The 24,215-nt window shown below is 38.7% G+C and overlaps 2 protein-coding genes across 4 annotated transcripts; one reads left to right on the top strand and one right to left on the bottom strand.

The window, feature by feature from the left end:
* Positions 1–312: 312 nt before the first annotated feature.
* ZIC4 (Zic family member 4) lies at positions 313–14,452 on the bottom strand. 3 transcript variants are annotated; one of them, XM_063915964.1, is made up of 5 exons: positions 14,073–14,452; positions 13,661–13,796; positions 11,848–11,966; positions 4,617–5,234; positions 313–1,538 (listed from the first exon to the last, which is right to left on the bottom strand). In XM_063915964.1, exons 4-5 carry the CDS (start codon positions 5,083–5,085, stop codon positions 1,105–1,107), a joined length of 903 nt encoding a protein of 300 aa, XP_063772034.1. In that variant the 5' UTR covers positions 5,086–5,234; positions 11,848–11,966; positions 13,661–13,796; positions 14,073–14,452; the 3' UTR covers positions 313–1,104. The 3 variants fall into 3 exon arrangements, with proteins under 3 accessions (XP_063772034.1, XP_063772035.1, XP_063772033.1); XM_063915965.1 differs by lacking the exon at positions 13,661–13,796; XM_063915963.1 differs by lacking the exons at positions 11,848–11,966; positions 13,661–13,796; positions 14,073–14,452 and having other exon boundaries at positions 4,617–6,306.
* Positions 14,453–14,620: 168 nt separating this feature from the next.
* ZIC1 (Zic family member 1) lies at positions 14,621–20,518 on the top strand. The gene is made up of 3 exons (XM_063915966.1): positions 14,621–16,006; positions 16,922–17,085; positions 17,916–20,518. Exons 1-3 carry the CDS (start codon positions 15,040–15,042, stop codon positions 18,111–18,113), a joined length of 1,329 nt encoding a protein of 442 aa, XP_063772036.1. The 5' UTR covers positions 14,621–15,039; the 3' UTR covers positions 18,114–20,518.
* The last annotated feature ends 3,697 nt before the right edge of the window (positions 20,519–24,215 follow it).

Genomic DNA, 24,215 nt, shown 5'->3' with positions numbered 1-24,215 from the left:
ATGCAAAGCGCTCTGCAGATGCTCAGCACACATTTTCCATCCATGGAAAACTCACAGCCACAATGTTGGGAAGAGAAATAGGAAAGTCTGGAAGATCTCTGAACGTTCTATTTTACATCCCAACCCACCTGAAGATACATATTCTTTCATTAACATTGTTTTAAGGCACTCTTGTAACTACACATAAGGTTAGTCGGTACTTATGCATTTATACCATCAATCCTTTATTTGTAATGACTTTAAAAAGCAATGGTGGTGATTAGCACCATTAGAAAAAGCTAACTTGTAAAATCAGTGAAACACCAGTTCTACTTTTCATGGTACAAAAAATGTTTATTTTAAAGAACATGTTAAATGCTCTTGTGAGTTATCCACCTTCTGTTCAAAATTGAATGACACTTCACAAACATGTTTAATAATTCTGTCTGTACAATAACATTAATTTAACCACACTCATACATCGTTGGCTCTTAAAAAAAAAAAGTTGTGACAATATTAATTAAATTATTACACATTTTATAGTGTAGTCAAAAATTAATGTGGCCAAAATTGGTCCCTTTACATCACACAAAATATATACACACTAACATGAACCACGTGATCCTTCCGTATATACATTTGACTGAGCATGAAGCTAATAAAATATTTCATAGATATTTTAAACAAACCTGAAACAAAAACAAAAAAATAGAACAACTTTATAAAAGCATTAAGGATTACACCGTGTGGGAATGCCTATGGGAATTCATAGAGTGCATCGCCTTAAAAATCCTTAACAAAACACTTTGGTTTTTGGGGAAGTTAGTCCAGACAAGGCGAACCGTAATGGTAGATTGGAAAGAGAGTGTGCTAGGTTACTGCTTGTGCTTTTCTGGCCAGGTACAGGGCAGACAGGAAAACTCTTGGAGGTCAGGTCCCATTTTAAGCGCACATTCACACACATACCACACAATATTGTTTTACATTTGTGATCACATCAGCCATTAAGGTTGCATTGGTCCTCTCCTTAATCCACTAGGGATAAAACAGGGTGATCTCCAGTCTTTATAAAATACAGTACTTTTTGATTATGTAAACCAAAGAAAATTTGCATTGCGTGGGGTTCTAGTAATTTGGCCTAGCTTCGCAGTTGTTGTAGGAAGCCTTCCGGTGCTCAGGTGAAGGAGTGTGGCTCGGTGGGGTGGGGATGCCACTTGCTCCTGAGCTTTGGCACACATACCATTCACTCAGGTTAGCTTGGGAGGATGAAATAGGCTCTGTGTGAGAGGAGGTGGCTGCAGGGTCCTGTCCTGAATCAGAGGATGGAGACACCAGCGAAGGTATTGAGGATTCATAGCCTGAACTGGGAGGTGGAGATTTGCAGTGTACTTTCATGTGCTTCCTCAGTGAGCTGGGATGTGTGTAGGACTTGTCACAGCCTCTCACTTTGCAGTTGTACGGCTTGTCGCTGGTATGGACATGTGAGTGCTTCTTTCTATCACTGCTGTTGGCAAAACGTCTGTCACAGCCTTCAAACTCACATTTAAATGGCTTTTCACCTGGAAGACAAAATCAGGACAAAATTTACCACAAGCCCTTGGCATCACAAGTGCACCCTAACAATGCTAGCCTGTGTACATTTTCAATATCCAAATTTCACCAGAAGAAATGCCAGATGCCAGATTGACATTTGTTTTAATATATTTATTTATTATTTTTTTAGTTAGTTTGTTAGATAGTTAATTTGTGTTTTTGTGTGTTTTCATTGCACCTTATCTTTTCAATCGTGTTACTGGTAATTTGCATTCTATAGATGTTCCAACGTTGATAAATCTTAATATTGGTAGTGCATTATCAAGTAACCAATCCCCGTAGGTAGTCATTGGAGAAAAAAAAAACCATTGAGAGATAAAACGTTACGTAATAAGAAAGGACAGCCAGAGCCACTGTGACACTTTACCTATCATAACTGAAAATCCATTCACTCAAAAATCGTATAGCAATCGTAATATTCCTTTAAATCTGACACTACATTAACATAGCCTCTTTATTTACAAGTTTGTTTAATAAAAAAAAAAAAAAAAAACAGGCAAACACCATGATCACGACGTAGTGGATTAGGAAAGTGTATTGCATTGGAGCCTTCATATTAGATTTTTTTCTTATGTAGCAATTAGAAAGCTTTATCTGATTTCCATTAGTTAAAAAAAAAATGTGTATTTGCTCTTAAAGAGTGGGACGAAATGAAACAAGCTGTATTTGGAAACAGATGAAGATAGCTGTATGCACAAAGGACAGTCGAGATAATGAGGAATTATAATCCTTGTAGGGTCCAACAGGTTCGTGTTCCTAAATCTGGTATACACCTGGTTTTACTGCGTTATATGTGTAACACCTAATTAATATGCACACAATCCTGCATGTATTAGGCAACATGTTATTCATTCACAGCGCACAATCATTTGCACTAGCAAACCTAATTTAATTCCATGGAAAAGTGCATCAGACGTCCACAAGTCAATATATCATACATACACACAGATGTCAGCCATTGCAATCGTTTTGTGTACATGACCTGGGCGTAACTTTCGCTTCACTTTCTCCCTGATAATATGTCACATTAATGCGAGCAATGTTTATCATTTGGAATTAACATTTTGAGAAGCTGCCATTTCCCTCACCAGTGTAGTGTCTGCTGAACTATCCCTATTGCTTTACACAGTGCTAATACCTGCAGTCTAAACAGTCGAACATGCTAAACACTAAACTAATCTCCATCTGTTGTACTTAAATACCAGTCAAGCACATTATAAAATGATATCCAGGCACTAACTTAGGAATCTCATGGGAAAATTGTCCGTGTTAAGCGTGAGATTGTGAAGTGTATTTTAATATCTCTCAACAGTGTCTTCGTTCTCATACAAAGTCAATTCATTACTGTCTGTACTACTGGCAATAGGTTTATAAGCATTAAAAACCTAGCTTGCATTGAGATGAATAATAAATACATAAAGATATATTAAACAATATAATAAATAAAAATAAATGAATAATAATAATAATAATAATAATAATAACAACAATAATAATAATAACTGAAAAGAATGGGACAAACGAATGTCATCGTTACACTTTATTATAATTAAAGACTGCAGTATAAAGTCAGTATCCCCATTACTACAATAATATATTTACTTTTACTCTCAGTCTAGTTAAATATATACCATGTTAGTGGAAAACATGCCAAGATATTTTATTTATGATATATTTATGGAAACGCTTGAACTAGATCGCTTGGACTTCTGCATTGTGCTGCAGAGACAAAAGCCATTAATGTTTTACACTTCAATCACTTCTCCCTCCATCTTTCCCAATGGAAAGGTGTGTTAACTCGCCATGAAAAATCGCCAGCGAATTTCATCACAGTTCGCTTTATATTCTTTCCATTTTCAAACCAATGTAGGTGCTACAAAGAAATGTACACAGTAAAGACCGTGCGGGATTATTATTAATGTAGTTCATCAGCAGAGGAATAACATTTCTACGTGTGTGTAATAAAGGGAACACTCTATGCCCAGAGTGCCTGACGTAGCTTTGCAGATCACACTTTGAACCTCATCATTTTCTGCATCACAAGCCACAGAGTTAGAGAGCTCTAGGAGTAGAAAATGTTTGTTTGCTTAGGAGACAGCCTGTCATCAAAGACAAGATGTTCTCCAAGATGCATAGCACCTGTTCACAACTACCAGCAAAACTGCGAATCTGTCATTTATTACGAATTGAATAGAAAGCCAAGCAACAAGATACTACTAGAAAACATAGTGAGAAATGCTGAGGGCCTTTGAAATAGATAGAAACACATGTGTATTTGTGAAATTACTGAGGTGACGGATGGGGCAATTAAAATACAGTAGGGGTTTAAGCTTTCATCTTATATAAAATTTAAATCGTGCACCACTTCAAAATGTCTTCATAGTTTGCTAGATAGACTATAGACTTGTATGTATGTATGTATGTATGTATGTATGTATGTATGTGTATACACACACACACACACACACACACACACACACACACACACACACACACACACACACACATATATATATATTTTATGCTGCAGAATAAATTACACTGAAGAATATGTGACTTGGAATATGTTTTTGATTCTAATGGGAAATAAATGGTTCAATTGAATTATAACTAAATATAACTTAAGTCACCCAGTCACGGTAATCCATGCTTAATAGTTTCTCTTGACCATAAAATCCCATTTGTGGTGCCCGTGGAAACTGTGTAGTATTTTTTTTTTTTCATAAATATTAATTAGCCTGAATGAAAGTTTACAACCACGTGTACAAATCTATTTACCCTTCTTCAAGCTTGAATCATTTATAATCCCCAGAGCTTTAAATCAATCAGATCACAAAATGAAAGCGGTCATAAAAAATTTCTCTGGGGATTATAATCAATTTATTTATACGGCCACTTAATGTAAAATGTTGTAAACAGCGATACGAGGCGCTACTAAGTGACAAGTATAAATTAAATAAATTCACTATTTATAATACTATTAAGATAGAAAGAAAAAAAAATGCATGCAATGAAACAGAAGCAGAGAAAGTGCGAATACTGACCTGTGTGAGTTCTCTTGTGGATTTTAAGGTTCTCTGATCTGGCAAAAACTTTCCCACAGCCAGGGAAGGGGCAGGGGAAGGGTTTTTCACCTGTGTGGACTCTGATGTGGTTGACAAGTTTGTATTTGGCTTTGAAGGGCTTTCCCTCTCTGGCACACTCTTCCCAGAAACATATGTGGTTGGACTGCTCTGGTCCCCCGACGTGCTCCACGGTGACATGGGTGACCAGCTCGTGCATGGTAGTGAAAGTTTTGGAGCAAAGTTTTTTCGGAAGCTGATCTTCCTCTATCCACTTGCAGATGAGCTCCTGCTTGATTGCCTGTCTCATGTAACGGAAGAAGGCACCAGGTCCGTGATGAGGAGCTATGTTCATGTTAAGGTTCATGCTACTGTAGCCTTGGAGAGACGCAGAAGAGAAGGGATCTGTCCTAGACACTGGTTGAGTGAAATGATCAGACCTGGCATACATATCTCCAGGTAGCCCCAATCGTATCTGTCCGTTCAGAGGCTGCCCACCTGGGGTGGCATGGTGGGAATGCTGCTCATGATGAGATCCAGAGAAGTAAGGGTGGGTCCCATGTTCTGTGTGGTGCCCATGCTGCCCGGGGTAGCTGCTACCTGTTGTTGAAACAAACATTCCATGGTGAGATGCTGCAGCAGAGGTCTGCTCACTCAGACCTGGCATCACTTGCACTGCCAGCTCTCTGCCTAGCAAAAAGTCCCTACCTGCAGATATACTCTGAGCTGAGTGGGGGAGACTTGAGTAGGGCACAGCTGCTGAGTGAGCCGGGACAAATGCTCCTGTGTGACTGGAGGCAGCCTCAGCATGGCCTGCCATATGATGATGGTGGTGAAGGTGATGGTGGTGAGGGTTATGGGCAGGGCTGAGCTTGAGGGCCGCTGGATGGTGCCCCATGTGTTCTGGACGAAATGCAGGACTTGGCCCTAGGCGAGAATCAGCAGCATACTCCCCAGGGTGCCTGTGAGCCATGGAGTGGGAATGACCCACGTACCCCGGGAAGCCTGTCATAGTCTGAGGGGAGTGGTGGTGATGAGGATGGTGGTGATGATGATGATGATGAGCCCCTGCTAAGTCTACTATTCTCAGCGCCGTGTTCCGTTTAGAAAATGCAGGGTCCATCACTGTGTTCCCCAAAGCATCCACACTCATTGCAGTTACAGTCACCTGGCTGTGGGAAAAGAATAAAATAAAATAAAACTTTTTCTCCAAAAGTTTTTCAAGTTTTTTTTCCCTTTATGTCTAAGTGGAATCCCCTACGCTTGAGAAGCAGCAGCAGGAAGCATTGAGACACTGAATAGAGATTCATAGACACTGCTACTGCCCAGAGAGCTCAACAATAACCACTGCCCGTGATTGGCTGCTTCTGTATGATTGGCGTCACTGCTGACAGCTCCTGCTGGAGTCTGAAAGGATTAGGAGAGGGGGGAAAACACAGCACTGCGTCTGCGTACAACTGGGGCACCATGCTTCCAGCCCCTTCTCTCTCTCTCTCTCTCTCTCTCTCTCTCTCTCTCTCTCTCACACACACACACACACACACACACACACACACACACACACACACACACACACACACACACCACACTGGTGCCTGGTATTCACGTACACGAAGTTTATTTTATTTTTAAATTCAAACAGACTCAAACATAAAATATATAAATGTGCTGGAAAATGAATTATAAAGCAGAAATCTATTATTCATTAATTATATGACTTTAATTTGTACAGCAGGTAACAAAGATTGCTACTGGTTAGACCTGCGATATAATACTGCTTATTATTATTATTATTATTATTATTATTATTATTATTATTATTATTATTAATATTAAACGGCTCTTAAGAAAAACAAAGTTTTAATATCATCCAAACATCAGAAATGCACAATATAGTATTTATTAACCCTTCCTATTTTTTTGCTGTGTCCATAAACAATTGTTAACCCATGCTCCCTTTAACACTTCTACCATTGCTAATGCATTCAAAACTTATTATTAGTCTTTCCAGAACCCTCACAGTATGCCGTGTTCTATTTATATAGACACTATAGTAAATAGAATCTTTTAGTTAGCACGCATTTTTGAATTTACCAATATTTATTACGTATTTGGAGTGCTAAATTAGCAATATGACTCTTCTACATTCACTTGTTGTTCATTAAAAGCTATCTGAATTGTGTACGTTTAACTTTGAGATGCTGTATACAAATCGATGTATTTTAATGACATTACCTGAATAGTCAAATACTCAGTGACTAAACAACCCAAACACAATCAATTCGTCAAACATCATTAAGATAATTATTATTTAGCACACTACAGATAAAGTTATGTTGGACTGTTGAGAAGCTGATCAGAATTTTCAATTTAGATGAATAAGGTATCAGTGTTTGCAGGGTAGTCTGAGAATGATTTACCTGAGCATATGTTTATTTCATTATTAGTGCAATTTTAATCAGTGTAAGTTTAAAGAAAGATATTCCTCTCCCAAAATACCAATTCATGTGCGCATCGCGCTGCGTGTATTCTCTTTCAGGAACCCAGTGAAAATTATACAAACCAACCGTATAACTATGTGTGTGTGTGTGTGTGTGTGTGTGTGTGTGTGTGTGTGTGTGTGTGTGTGTGTGTGTGTGTACAAGTGTTTGTGTCGTGTGTGTGTGTGTGTGTGTGTGTGTGTGTGTGTGTGTGTGTGTGTGTGTGTGTGTGTGTGTGTGTGTGTGTGTGCTTTCGACGTTATATTATCTTGTGTAAAACAGACTTAATCGATAGGATATTTTACAGATCCCTGAAATATGTCTTTAATATTTGTTATAGAATAGAGGAAATTACACACATATCTACCTATCTTTCTAGATAGATAGATAGATAGATAGATAGATAGATAGATAGATAGATAGATAGATAGATAGATAGAACAGTGACGAAAGGTTGCAATATCAAATATTTTTAAATATTCAAGAAATGCAATTTCCAATTTTCTTTCAAACAAGTGGGGGAATAATGAATACTGAAACATCCCTTAGTCCATTCAAGTATGTAATAGGACTTATTAACAAAGATCAATATACTTATTGATTCCATATAATATAATAAGTCAGAATGTAGCTTTAGACATACAGTAGAACAGGACTTTATCAGTTTATGAAATCTCTGCTCTTTTCTTTGGGAAGAGGAAAATAAAAATAATAAAAAGTAGTGCATTAAATATCTTTATTTCTTGGGGAAAAATTATCAACTTTATGTCATAAGAATTAATAACTTTGATCTTTGGGACTAAAGAGTTTTGTGTACTTTGGAAGCCAACTTGTAATGAGAACGTGTAAACAGAAATCTTACCTAATTAAAGAGCGGTCTGCAAGCGCCTCAATTCTTCATCTCTCTCTCTCTCTCTCTCTCTCGCTCTCTCTCTCTCTCTCCCTCTCTCTCCCCTGCAAGTCCCTTTTATTATTATTATTATTATTATTATGCACATATGGGAATTTGTCTATTCATTTATAGAACGTGTTAGATTATTTTTCACAGCAGAAAAAAATGCCAATATATATATAACAACTAATGGCATGAAAAAATATCTACACATCACATAAACATAAAACCGTAAACAGCAGTTTGACTGAGGGTTTCGATAATGTTTCACACACACACACACACACACACACACACACACACACACACACACACACACACACACACACACACACACACACCCTAGTATTTTTGCATGTAATGCTCAAGCCTCCCTCTCGTCTATTTATTTTACTGAGGTTGGCATAGTGCAAAGTGCTGCAATACTTTACACTAATACTGTACATACCCCATTGTTATAAAGACGTACAACAATCATATATTGGTTTTGAAGCATATTCATTTAATGTATTGGAAGTGAATATCTCACTGATATGAGATATGATACAATGATATGCGATATTGATATGAGTGCTGCCTTGTTTAAATTATTTGAAATTGTTCCTCAGTCTCATTTACTAGTCAAATCCCATAAATACACACTTCCCAGTAATATTCCTGAATAGCTGCCTTCCCATTTCTCCAACGCTAGGCTGTCTGCAGAACATAGTAAACTTGTCTAAATAGCTCCTCTGAATACTATTCTACAGGGAGTAGGTGGACGATAAGTGTCCCCTGTATAGGGTTTGTGACATACCAGCTCCCAGATTAAAGTATCTCTGTCAAATAAGAAGTCAGTCACTGCTAACTACTCAGAGCTCATTGTTTGGACCTGGTAGCCACCACATTGTGGAAGCATGCTATCCGTAGTAAGGATGGTACATATCATGTAAACCCCATCAGGAAGATCAAAGTCTTCTTTTTTAATAAGATCCAATACATGTCAAACCTCATTCCAATCAAATGGTCCGTAAATGAATTCCAGATGAATATGTCATAGAGTAATGTGACAATGCAGTCAAACAGGGTCAGGGGTGGATGTTACAATGAGATAGCCGTCAAATATTAATTCTAGAACCTCCAAATGAATGGCTAGTGAGGAAGATTAAGCAGATGCTGGTGGGGTGTTATGTCCTTGATTTGTGTTGATGCAAGTTACATGAAAACAATGCCTAAGAATATATGGTGCCCTTGAGCCGCGAGAAGGACATGATTTAAACTTGGGGTCTTCATGATGGATCCGAAAGGTCCTAATATTTTCTGTATTATAGTGGGACCCCAGCCTCTGATATTTTCCTCATGTCTATGAAATGAGTTGGCGCACACTCCACCCTGAAACACTGAAATATAGTTAATGTTTTGAAACGCAATGCACCAGGTCCATTCCCTCTCTCTGTTTCATAATATGCGTTTTATTGGATTTTGATATACTTTGCCAAATCTAAATGGTATGGCACACATTTGAAGCATGACCGGTCTCTGCATGCATGTTTGCCTTAGGATCTCTGAGTATGATTCTGAATGTACTGGTCATGTTTCCACTTATTGATGGCACACAGCGAGGGATTCCTGCTCACATTCCTTTGGATTTTTTGGGCTATTCCAGTGCAAGGCTCAACTGTAAACCTTGTCCCTATGCACACACTCGCCTCACTTTTAAGTTTGCAATGTATATTCATATATATGGGGAAACGAGTCGACAACTCATGGATACAATAATGTCACATTTCATCGGAAATAACACACACACACACACACACACACACACACACACACACACACACACACACACACACACACACACCGTTAACTCAATTAAAACCTGACTACGTCTTTAGGGAAACTGTATTTGTAGACATACACCCACACAAGCTAATAAGTGGTAATGTTCCTAAGAGAGCATAGGTAATATTTAACTTAGTATAGGTTACTTGTCTAGTCTATAGACACAGTTACACGTGCAGAACATATATAAATTATATTTGATATTAGGTGTTTAAAGACATTTTTGTATTCAATTCAATTTGGTCTACGTTATTTCTCAAAATGTTATGCGTCAGAAGTGGTAAGGGACACACCTAGCTAATATGTAGAGTGTGTGTGTGTCTGTGTGTGTGTGTGTGTGTGTGTGTGTGTGTGTGTGTGTGTGTGTGTGTGTGTATACATATACACACATAGTTGCATTTTCTTGTATACACACATATCTGTAAAGAGCTAGAAATATATATCTACAGGTATTACTTGTAATATCTTTTTTATTATTATCGTGTGTGTGTGTGTGTGTGTGTGTGTGTGTGTGTGTGTGTGTGTGTGTGTGTGTGTGTGTGTGTGTGTGTGTGTGTGTGTGTGTGTGTCTGTTGAGCAATATTACAAGTTATTGCTAGATACTGTCGATTTTTTATAAAAAGATAGATAGATAGATAGATAGATAGATAGATAGATAGATAGATAGATAGATAGATAGATAGATAGATAGATAATTTTCTAATCTGCTCCATTAATACTGACAGTATGCCTCTTGATACTTTAATGCTAAATTTGGTAAATAATATCACGCAAACACCCCAAATGCAGAGTGAAGTAGAAAGGAAATGTGTCCTCATTGGAAGCAAATTGCTTATTTTAACACTTGTGGACGTGTCTCAAAAGGCAGCACCTGGATACATTTGTTGCAATGTTTGGTAAAACAAATCAGGTCTACATGTAAAGAAGCCCTAAGTGAATGTAAGGGTAGCCTGTCAACCTTACAAATTTGTTTTTATACGTATATCTACAGCTGCAACATCTGCCATCGTTGGTAGAAGTGTGCATGTAGAAAGCACACAAAATACCGATTATTTTTGTGATACTATTTACCCATCTAGGGTTCTCCATGTGCACATGTGGTGGGTCTTAGGTCAGAGGTCAAACGCTATGGTATTCCAAAAGTCGGCGACATCAATAGATTTATCCTTCAACACTCATCTGCACCGATTAACTACATTTCCAGTAACAGAAAATACTAATAAAAGGGCTGTTTTTTCTTTTCCTTAAGACAAAGCTTTAACAGCTACAAAAACTCTAGATTGCAAAGATCATTAGCTTCCCCCCACTTTTTGGCACTAATTGTGCTTCTACTTTGCACTAAAAGGAGAAATAGATTGTACACCAAATGTATCTGCTAATTTTGCATTATTTCACATTAGACGGGAGAATAATCAGATTGCCCCATCATGGAGAATAAAATAATCACAGACTTAATTAAATCTGATGAGCACGTACAAACCTCTCCCCAGTAGAGAGCTAGATATGACCTATTTTATTCCCCCAAAATGCATATACTCTGTCATCATTTATAGGGAGAGATGTATAGGGGACCCTCTGCCATTACATCAACTAGAGTCTTCGAGTTGAGCAGGCATAAATAAAAATGTATTAATCAGAGAGGACAATAGAGTTGTTAATTAAATATAGAAGTCAATGGATTTATTCCTTCTCTTTTCTATAGAAATTTTCCATCCCGAGGCGATGCTAAGAAAGCTACATAAGTGAATCTTTTGAAAACAACAGAGGAAGTACTGTATGTCCTTCCCACCGCCTATTGGCATGGTAATAGACCTTCCAACCTATTCTCACCTAAGACAGTCTTTTTCTTACTGATGGCTATTTAAGGGTTAGCACAAAAGATTTTCTTAAGAAACATTCTTTGCGAAAATATATCCCTATTGTTGTCCGATCAACATGAGAGAGGGGGGAACAGGTCTGGTCAAGAGTGGGTAATGTGCAATGCTGCCCTCGCCGCTGCCCTGCTACCGTGGCTTACCGTCACTACTCCACCTGTTGCAGAATGGGCTTCTGATGTCTCAGGGCTCCAGGGGTAACACCAAAATACTTAGCTGTACCTTCATGCTGTCATCCTTCATTTCTTCCTTTTCTGGCTCCCTGAAAGCAGTTAGGGGAAAGTATGATGAAATGAGCCGTCAGGATGATATTTTAATGGCTTATATTGTCACGTTGGTGCATGTGGCTTTGAACTAGCACAGCTCCCCTTCCCTGCAGAGAGCGCCGCAAATCCCACTTGATAACTTCTGCAACTGCAACTATTTTTTAACTTTAGACACAGTCCCTTAATATCGCATAGCCAGTCTGTTCAGAAACGAATCGAGATACCACGAATGAAAAGTGCTAATTACAGTAGCAAGATATATACAAACATTCCCACATATGGTGTTGCTGTTCTATCATGTGTGTGTGTGTGTGTGTGTGTGTGTGTGTGTGTGTGTGTGTGTGTGTGTGTGTGTGTATGTATATATATATATATATATATATATATATGTTGTGTGTGTACACACACACACACACACACACACGCACGCACACACAAACATATTCACATGAACACGCATGTACACACGTGTGTGTGTGTGTGTGTGTGTGTGTGTGTGTGTGTGTGTGTGTGTGTGTGTATATATATATATATATACACACACGGATACACACACACACACACACACACACACACACACACACACACACACACACAGTACGTGTGTCTATGTACACACAGACATACATACAGACTGCACAGGCATACTCTCGCGTACAGTATGTAGGTGGATGCAAGCAGCATGCAGCCACCTACGTCTATATATACACCATGTGTGTGCAAGGTTTATTCTAGATGAAGTTTATGGATGTTATTTTTTTAAGCAACGTGGAGCTGTTTAGAACAGTATACAATTATTACTCAATTCTAGGTTGCAATGAGAACCGATGGCTGAATATTCATTGAGCAAGAATGTAGATTTACATAGCCTTGAAATGTTAGGGGTTTTTTTTTCTTTCCCTTAAAAGGGATATGTTAAGTGAGGTCATTTCTATTTTAATTAAAGTGCTACCTGCACTAGACTGTTTACAAAGTATTCCTTCTGAAAAGAATGACTACATTCTCTTTGTGAAGGAGGAGTGAGAGTTGCTGGCTTGAATCTTGCTGGTGCAAAGAGTCATTGAGGCAGCTAACAAAGGGTAAATGGAATGATTCCGATCCTGCCTGAGCTTCTTATGCTTCCATTACTAGAAAATAATTACAGCTAATGAATATGCAGAAGAGTGAATAATGAGTGGGTAAGAAAAAAAAAAAGGGCCAGGGATTCGGTGATATTCAAATAAAATATATTGTTGGTGCATACAAGGAAGTAGCTCACCAATCCAGTTTCTATGTTCATAAGGGGGGCTAAATGCAGAGTCACAGATTCATGCCTTCCACCCATCAATTTAATATAGATGGTCAATGCTGCTTTTGTAGATGGGGCAACAACAACAACAAAAAGAAGAAGAAGAAGAAGAAGAAGAAGAAGAAGAAGAAGAGGAGAAGAAGAAGAAGAAGAAGAAGAAGAAGAAGAAGAGGAAGAAGAAGAAGAAGAAGAAGAAGAAGAAGAAGAAGAAGAAGAAGAAGAAGAAGAAGAAGAAGAAGAAGAATATATGTCCAAAACTACTATAGGAGTTACTCTGAGGGCTATAGTCAGGTTAATCGTGGTTTGCTGCTAGAAAACAAGCAAGTGTATGTTTGCACTGAATCCAAAAAGCTGCATTTTCCTGAGCAAATCAAAGGGAGTGTAAGTTCTTTTTATGCTCACTCATCTGAAGGTAAGTACATGTTCCCTGGCGATCAAAAGCCTGGTCACTAACAAAGACACCGCCTGCTTTTCCACCGTCCTGGCGTGGCTAGTGGGAGAATTTCAATAACTGTGACAGGAGTGACTGATTTGTGAACTGGAAAAAAAAAAAAGAGGTTTCAATGTCAGAAATTTACACTGCCCCATTTACTAACTATTCGAAATCCATAAAGGAGGGGAAAAAAGAAATAATAATAAGAGGTCCAGACAACGACAGAAAATAAAAGACACCTTTGCTCACCTAGACTTCCAAATCGAAACAATTAAACCAAAGACTTAGAAGAAAGTAATAATGAAACATGATAATAATAATAATAAAAAAAAATAATAATATAAAAAAAATGAAAAGAAATGATTAGTGTTTTTCACCCACCTGTGCTGTGATGGGTACAGAACACAAGCATTATTTCTGACAAAAAGGAAAGTCATGGGAGTGCTATCCAGACAATTCACCTCCTTTGAAACTGTAAGCATAATGATGGATGCGTATGGAAGTATAGGGAGTGTAAGGTGAGGAAACTCAGGAGAGGATGCAGTATAGGTGTATAATGAGGAAATAAGGGAGAGTAGATCTAGGATGAAAGAAGCCAGAGTAAGATGTGGAGAAATGAAGTAACTGGGGGTCTTGGAAGAATTTTTTTCCCCCTCCTGTAGAATTTGGGCAGGGAAGTAAAAAAAAAAAAAAAAGTTGCTACTCCTCAAAAACATTGTTTGTCATCAGCAGTGTCAGCCTCGCACACACTACCTGGGATTGATGAGTGCCTGCAGCCAATGAGGGAACTGCTGGGACTCTGGGAGCCCCTAGTTGGAGAGGCAGGGGTGAGGTGGGGGGAGAGGGCCAGGACCAATGGGCGCTGACGTCCAATTCGCACGGCACTCCGCCCCCTCCTCCCATTCATCAAGGGGGGACCGAGTCGTCCTTTCAATTCATTTATCTGCAGGAATGATTGCCGCTATCAGTCTCCAGCTCAACGCCCGGCTGAGGAGGTGAAACTTTCTCCCCAGGAAGATAAACCGCAAAAGACAATATTGTGCATGATTTGCAACACACACACATACACACACACACACGCACACACCCATACAAAAAAAGAAAAGAAAAAGAGGAGTGTGGGGAAGAAGTAAGAGAATATTTCCCCGGATAACATTCCCACGCACGGATCTCCGCTCTGTCACTAGACGTGGCTCGTTGATAAAGTTGCGGTTTTGCGCCATCGCCCATGTGAAAAACTGCGATCACGATTGCTCTCCTCAGCAGCAGCACTCTGCGAGGGGCGATCCGTGGCGTGGACGGCCCTTCGTGTTTCTTTGGAGGTGAGCGGAGAGGAGGCGGCTGCGAGATGCTGCTGGACGCCGGACCCCAGTACTCCGCCATAGGAGTCACCACCTTCGGCTCCTCCAGGCACCACTCCACGGGCGACGTGACGGAGCGCGAAGTGGGCTTGGGCATCAACCCTTTCGCGGACGGAATGGGAGCCTTCAAGATCAACCCCAGCGGCCACGACCTCGCCCCGGGCCAGACGGCGTTCACCTCGCAGGCTCCGGGCTACGCCGCCGCGGCTCTGGGGCACCACCACCACCCTGGACATGTCAGCTCCTACTCCAGTGCCGCCTTCAACTCCACCCGGGACTTTCTCTTCCGCAACCGGGGCTTCGGGGAGGCGGCCAGCGCCCAACACAGCCTCTTCGCCTCCGCCGCGGGGGGGTTCGCGGGGCCCCACGGCCACACAGACGCCGCCGGCCACCTGCTCTTCCCGGGGCTGCACGAGCAAGCCGCTGGCCACGGCTCCCCCAACGTGGTGAACGGGCAGATGCGGCTGGGTTTCTCCGGGGACATGTACGGGCGGCCGGAGCAGTACGGCCAGGTCACCAGCCCCCGCTCCGAGCATTATGCCTCTGGCCAGCTGCACGGCTACGGCCCCATGAACATGAACATGGCTGCCCACCACGGGGCAGGGGCCTTCTTCCGCTACATGCGGCAGCCCATCAAGCAGGAGCTCATCTGCAAGTGGATCGAGCCCGAGCAGCTCTCCAACCCCAAAAAGTCCTGCAACAAAACTTTCAGCACCATGCACGAGCTGGTCACCCATGTCACCGTGGAGCACGTCGGGGGACCAGAGCAGTCCAACCACATATGTTTCTGGGAAGAGTGTGCCAGAGAGGGAAAGCCCTTCAAAGCCAAATACAAACTTGTCAACCACATCAGAGTCCACACAGGTGAAAAACCCTTCCCCTGCCCCTTCCCTGGCTGTGGGAAAGTCTTTGCCAGATCAGAGAACCTTAAAATCCACAAGAGAACTCACACAGGTATAATTATTATTTTAAATATTGTACAATACTATTATTGTTACCAGTATTATATTTGATTCATTATTATTTATCTTATTGTTACATTTTATAGGACGTACAGATTAATAAATCACCTGTTAAATTACTATATATATATATATATATATATATATATATATATATATATATATATTTATTTGGATATAGTGCTATATAATCCTTTAGAATTTAGCTCTGATAAATAGGGGAAGCCTTGTGATGTTATATTTTCCTGACAGTCGTTACAGCAATGCTGCTGGCTTGTTTATACCTTCTGCCAGAACAAATAAACTTGTCGAGCTGTCAGACCTGTCTTAGCAGTGGATAACCTTAATTGTATTACTGTGGAAAATAGTGCTAAATATTCAATTATCCAATTTTCATTTGGAATTGACAAATATTTGTTAAAAAATCGAGTTATACAGTCATGCCATCAATCAAGCGATGTTGTTACAGTGACCGGGAAATCTTGGGAATTGACAAACGTGTGCTCTCATATAATAATGAATGGGGGGTGGGATAGGGGGATATGCATTATGCAAATACTTTCATTTTAAAAATAAATTTTAGTGCATTAAATAAACTATGGTTTATAAAACCGATAAAATTGGTTACAATAATAAATATCAGGGATTATACTTTAAAATATCATATACATAGTATGGGATAGGTTTTTTTTGTTATGACATCCCAGGATTTATTATTAGAAAATGTAGAAATTAAATAGAACAAATACAGCAAACTGAAATATCTTTCAAAATTATAATAGCAGCAATTCAGTTTAAAAATGTTCCAGTTGCAACGTTAAAGGAATGTATTCATACAGTTTAGTATTTTAAGTGGGATATTGAATTGTAACGTATATATTTTCGTTTTGTTTTTATTTTGCAATAGGTGAGAAGCCTTTCAAGTGTGAGTTTGAAGGCTGTGACAGACGATTTGCAAATAGCAGCGACCGTAAAAAACACATGCACGTTCATACTTCAGACAAGCCCTATCTGTGTAAAATGTGTGACAAGTCCTACACCCACCCAAGTTCCCTCAGAAAACACATGAAGGTAAATAAACTCCTTTGCTCAATATTGTCTTTGTGATGTGTCGAGGTTCATATTCGGTCCGCAGCATCAAACTCCATCGTGAATTGCAGCCTGTGCTGTCTTCACATAGCAAACTGTTCGGTATTTGCTGCATTTGCTCATAATTTACCTCGTGTGCCTGCTGTGGCTTGATTGTTTAATGGACAGTGTGTGTACTCGGGCGTATATGTGTGTGTGTGTGTGTGTGTGTGTGTGTGTGTGTGTGTGTGTGTGTGTGTGTGTGTGTGTGTGTGTGTGTATACACACACACACACACACACACACACACACACACACACACACACACACACACACACACACATATATATATATATACATACACACACTCTCCACATTACACAATGTCGCCACAGTGGATGCAGTTCCTTATTGGGGTTAGTTTATTTCACCATATAAACTCGAGAACAATGCCAGGGGATAGCTAAGAGCCTCCAACATACTGTCCAGTTCTGATGCATTCAGTGGATGAAACCTTTTTGTTTAGGGGGGGGGGGGAAACCCTCTGTGCCAGCTACAAAAAAAAAAAAAAAAAAAAAAAGCTTTCTGAGAGACTGTCTACACACCGCATCCAATCTCTTGTGTCCTTTTGTCACATACTTGAAATAAATAAGGGTTGTGTTCGGATGCAATATAGAGAAATCCCAGTAGAATATTGACAACTTTTTTTTCCCCCAGCACATGGTGAGCCAAGGATCTGTAGGGATCAGGATGTGCTGATTGCAGTAGTGTCTTGCTAGATTCATTTTTTTTTAAATGCTGTTTTTTTTTTCATCTTCTTCTTTCTTCTATAGGTCCACGAATCATCTTCCCAGGGGTCCCAACCTTCCCCAGCAGCCAGCTCAGGCTATGAATCTTCAACGCCCCCAACAATCGTGTCTCCTACTTCAGAAAACCAGACCACTAGTTCCTTATCCCCCACTTCCACAGCAGTACATCACACGTCCAGTCACAGCACGCTCTCATCAAACTTTAACGAATGGTACGTGTAAACACATATTTAAAAAAAAAAAAAAAAAGACTTCCAAATTAATGAACACTTCAAATCTAATCCTAAAGCTGCCAATAGACCCGGAACAGGAATAACAATGAAGAATGAGACCCTATTTTTTTTATTTTGCTATTTCTTCAGGCTTGGTAGAAAAAAACAACAACATTATATATATACAAGGGGATTGTAGAATGCATGAGAAGAGTTTGCCAGGCTAAGTGCCAACCGTGTAGGGTTTAATGAATCACTAATTAGAGGTCTCAATCTGCATGTCTCTTCTGGCGGCCTTTTTTTTTTTCTTTTTGTATATACAGAATTATTAGTTCGAAAAAAAGTGTACTGTTGATTTTGTAAATAGTTATCTGACAAGTGAAAGGGAACTGTGGAATTGTGATCACTGCATATATGTGTTGGAAGAGATTGGGGAAGGAGGGGGAAGAAGGAAGCTGGGTTTTATTTGGAAAGCAAGTAACGTCTTAGTAAATGTGTACCCAAATGTGAAATGCATTGTATTATGACAGTCTAAAGCGTCCATCTAACAGACTATAAACTGGTTTCAGTGTTGCTTTTCTGTATAAAGTGCAAGATCTACGTCCAAAAAAAGTCCAGTCCGATTTTTTAGTGCAGTGATATGTTGTTACACGTCATGTCAATTAATTCGTACAGTGGAATTTACGTGTCAATCTGTTACATTTTTGTTTATGTAAAGTGATATTAAAAGATAAAAAAAACAACAAACAAAAAACAACCTATATCTGTCCGTTGCTTTTGGGGGGAGGGAGGGGGGAGGTAAATACATCATCATGTATATATAGTACGTCATTTTCATATTTATCCGCATGTAAAAGGCTGGCTTATACATGTTAACAAATTATTCAATATTTATGGATAGAATAATTCGTATGTCAAATTTTAGTTTGAAAAGCTGTTTCGTAATATTTCGTACATGATTAAAGACTATAAAAATCTCAGCCATTTGTGGTAGGAATTCTTATTTAATATCCCCCCCCCCCCCCGTTACCCCCCATCCCCCACCCCACCACCGCCACCATCAACATCAACAACAACAACAACAACAACAACAACATACACACGGATAATTAGAATGAAAGCACTATACTAGTATTTTATTTCGTTTATGTAGAGATACTCCAAAATATCTGAAGGACCCATTCTAATGTTTATATTGTCGATGAAAAGTATTTATAATATATTTCTTAAATACAAAATCGGTCCAAGTGCTTTTTCAAAAGTGGCCCTAGTATATCAATATTTAATAATAAAATCGCAGGAAATGCCCCAGGGACCAAGAACGCATTAATCTGCCAAACTAGACATAGCTTTATGAAGTATACATCAACAACAGTAATAGTTATGCTGCATACAAAAAAAAAAGATATGTATCATTATTTTATATCACATAATTAGCCAGTTTCTCCTAAATCCCCATATTTTCCCGCATGTATTCTTCGGATAGGGCTGCAGACATAATACTGCAACGGTCCGGATACATTATATTTTGTGTGGGAACATGCCCTAAGTGGTGATTTTTATCTAAATCAATTACTTAGGTTGAAGTTATCATTACATGGTTTCTTTTGCTTATTAACTGTCTGCTCAGAAAAATAAATCAAGGCACAATAATTCTATGTAAGTTGATTATCTATGTCTTTTATGTTATTCCTAATTTATTTAAAGAACTCGTTCCATTGACTGGCGTTGATACAGTGCATTTGTAAATGTAGTAGCGATATAAAAAATGTAAATGACTTGTGCTTAATGAGTGCTGCAGGACGCCTTTTCTTGAAATCAGATTGTCTTTGTTGCAGTTTAGTTTGATAGATTTGGAGGCTATAACCTACCCTTTAACTTAGCTAGGCTTGCTGAGGAGTACTGTCTATTGTCTCTGTCTAGTCTATGATAACATAGCCATACTGCTCACACACTGGCAGACCTACTGTATATTATTTGTATGACCGTTTCTCCCCCTTCTAATTTTGAATTATTTAATAATGTAAAGATTGTGAGGTTGTCTGATATTTGCAAAGGAGAATTATTGACATTCCAGCGCAAATTCCATAATGCTACCCTCCCAGTTTTTTTTTTCCTTGTATAGAGATGTATGTAGCAGGGGATGCATGCATGGGATAATTGCCAGAGAGGAGAAGAGCGCCACCTTGCATTTAGAAAACAAAACTTTAGAAACAATCCGCTGGCAGTGCAAGGGCAATTCACTATACACTAGTTCATCGTAGCCTTAGTAGAGGCAAAATATTTTTTTCAAGTATAGAACAATTTTCTTAATATTTAATACAGCAACAGACGCTCTCATGTACACACACACACACACACACACACACACACACACACACACACACACACACACACACACACACACACACACACCTTAATTGGGTTTAATGCAAACATTATGCTGTTTTTGTGATAAATAGAATAATAATGCATTTATTTTAAATTATGAGTTATTTATTGGGACTGACATTAAATTGAATTTATAATTCACAAACTAGCACAACTGCGTACCGATGGAGATAGATAGATAGATAGATAGATAGATAGATAGATAGATAGATAGATAGATAGATAGATAGATAATCAGACAAACACAGCAGCCCAGTGAGGTAACATCTTCTTGGTACATTTCCACCTCAGGATTGTCTGTTACATTGTGGACGAGAATTATCAGTCATCCCGTGATCTAATTAACTAGAAACATTACCATTTTATGTTGTCTGCAAAATACTGTATATGTCTCAGACCAATATTAATGATGGAGGTTAGCCGAAATGGCCTTTTTAACTTAAATGTAGTCTATTACTTTGTTCCTACCTTTAATGTCTGCTTCTTGAGATGTATATTTCATACTTTACTTCATGGGCTATTAGGTTTTGAAATACATGAATGTTATCAGTGAAATATGTTGTTCAACTCTATTTAGCAGGAACCGAAGATTGTGCAGCAAATGGTTTGGTTCAATGCTTGTAGTTGTTGTGCTTACTGTGTTTTCCCCTTGTTCTATGCATTTTTTTTTAGCTGATATCTCCACTAGATAAAAATAGCTATTTTATATTGTGCTTTCTGTATACGTAGAATACAAAAAGTATATTTTAATAACAATACCTACCATACCTACCTACATAAATACATATCTACATACGACAGTTATACAGTTCATATCATAAAACCCCAGTAATAAATTAGAACACTAGATTAGCAAATTGCATGTAATTTAATACACTACTCAGTGTACTATATTAATAGTGTGTGTGTGTGTGTGTGTGTGTGTGTGTGTGTGTGTGTGTGTGTGTGTGTGTGTGTGTGTGTGTGTGTGTGTGTGTGTGTGTACGGGTGTTGTAAAGCCTCAGTATGGCTATTTTCCAGAAATGATCAAGAACATTTGGAGCAGGAATACTGTAACTCTGTGTGTCAGTATACCCTATGTCAGAAGCTGCCATGGAACCGGGCATAATTGTTTATGTTCTGCCCAGTGTCTTTCTCAATGTTGTCTGTAGTATGAGTACAATTTGCTATCAATTAATGCAAAATAAGTAAAGTATATGCACGATAATAATACTATTAGAAAAGAACGTAATCACATCGCACAGTGTATCTAGTTTTCTACTAACAACAGGGGTATTTACTGTAATCCTATTCTGTACCTATGCACATTTGATGTTGCCTCTTACACCATGTTAGAAAAATACACCCACAAATTATTCCATGTTACATAGATAGATCATTTGCAATACAATAACACACTCCTCTCTCTCTCTCTCTCTCTCTCTCTCACACACACACACACACACACACACACACACACACACACACACACACACACACACACACACACACACACTCCCCTTAATTAGGCATAATGTAGTTGGATAGATAGATAGATTATAGATAGATAGATAGATAGATAGATAGATAGATAGATAGATAGATAGATAGATAGATTCCACGCTTGCATGCATGCACATTGATTGAGCTAAGCAGTAATACATATTCTAGTTCCATGGACAGTCCAGTTTCACTGATTTACCCCACGCAGAGGCCATACTCACTAAAATCTATCAGCTGAGCTCGTATTGATATTGCTCATGCGCCTGGAGGACATCTGGTACCCTAACTCCACGTGTTTATGAATATGTATGACTCTCCTCGCCATCCTCAAAATCTGCCTGAGCCTACAATGTACCCGTGAAAAAGGGGTGAACTGCAATCCCACGGTGATATTTGTTGGTATCTACATATCTCACATACTAGTAGTAGTTCGAGATGGACCATTTCTATAATTATAATCTGATTTATTAATGATGTCATGATTTCCAGTGTGAGTCCATACCACGTTTTGTACTCTTATTGTGGTTAGCGATACTTTTTTTTTTCAAAAAATCATATTAATTTCCTAATATTAACTGAGATTTGAATTTATATAGGTGAAATGTAAAATTACAACGTCACCAGGTTTCTTAATACTTCAAATTATTTGTTGGATTCCTAATCTCGTTGTTTCTCCCAAGAACAAATATATAATACTGCAAGAGTACAAATTTATACAAGTATGCAAGTATACAAGTATGCAATTAAAAAGAATATAAGTATAGATAACTATTTGCTCAACTGAAACCGTTCTATAAGAGAGTATAAGAAAACAGCTAATATATTGCCCAACCAGCTTTTCATATATTATAATAATAATAATAATAATAATAATAATAATAATAATAATAATAATTATTATTATTATTATTATTATTATTATAATAATAATAATAATTTATAATGCAGTCATTATTTTGCCTATACTATTTTGTGAGTGATATCAGCAGAACACTCGCTGCAATTTTTTTATGATAAGCTTGTTGATATTTACTTGGTTTGTGCTGAAGGACTTAGAGAATTCGTATCATCAGCAGCTTTAGTAATTAGTAGGCACCAGTGTATACAGTTATGCGATGGCCGCGTTTGACGTTAACCCACAAATGCAGTTATATCTGACCTATGACACTGGGCAGCATTCTGCACTTTATCGCCGATAATGGAAAAAGCAAAGTGATTATTTGCAAACTTTCTTCCCATCGGAAACAGTGGCAGGCTTTATAACAGGGCGCAATCCAGGATTTGATACTTTGTTTTATGTTATATATATATACCCTATAATTTACACAGTGCACATAAAGCTCTCATAGGAAACCCATGCACGTGTAAGAATACTTCATTTATAAGGTGAAAAATTACCATAACTTGCTTTTATCACATATTCTTTTCAATAAAGTGCCCATATTTAGTGGAAATTATTACATCGAATAATTCATGTGTAATTATTGTGCTAGTCACAAATAATAAAACAAATACTGAACTAAATAAAAGACAATGGAGAAGTTAATTTCAGAAGACTTCAAATATCTACGTGATTTGGGCAATAAAAATCCCCTATTTTCTTGAAGTTGTCGTAGAGTATTTAGAAACATTAACATGCAATCAAGCGAGTGCTCTCCAGCCAGGGTAATGCTAGTGGGGTATAACAAGCCTAGCTACTGTAGATAAGTAGCACAGAAGTAGTGGGGCACTAGGAGTTGCAGGCAGGCTTTGTCCTAGAGCAGCTGTCCCAGATGATTGTTAGTCCAGAGCTGGGGAGTGGGGTATGGAAAGTGCTTATATTCGGTGGTGTGGAGCTGGTACTGTATGTACAAGGTAGAGAGAGAGAGAGTGAGAGAGAGAAGGATAAGGACTCTCTGTTTCCTTCACACTCGAACTTCTCCAGAGACCCAGCCTGCGAGCCGATCTATGTCTCCCTGTCTCTGCCTCTGCACCGCGATAGGTCTGGTAAGTAATCCCCAGTCAGTCAGTAGCTACAGGTCTTCGGGAGTCTGAGTCTGTCTGTAGCTCGCTGTGTATGCAAGGGGGCCACACTTATACTCAAGATTTATCATTCATCGCTCATTACATTGTATCTTCATTTAAAGGTATCCGAGTGCATGTTTCTATCTATCTATCTATCTATCTATCTATCTATCTATCTATCTATCTATCTATCTTAGATGTTATATATCTAAATATATCTAAATATATATATATA

The sequence above is a fragment of the Pseudophryne corroboree genome, chromosome 4 (genome assembly GCF_028390025.1).
Source record: "Pseudophryne corroboree isolate aPseCor3 chromosome 4, aPseCor3.hap2, whole genome shotgun sequence".
Taxonomy (NCBI): domain Eukaryota; kingdom Metazoa; phylum Chordata; class Amphibia; order Anura; family Myobatrachidae; genus Pseudophryne; species Pseudophryne corroboree.
Note: the sequence above shows the minus strand (reverse complement) of the source record. Positions and strands in the feature narration are given on the sequence as shown.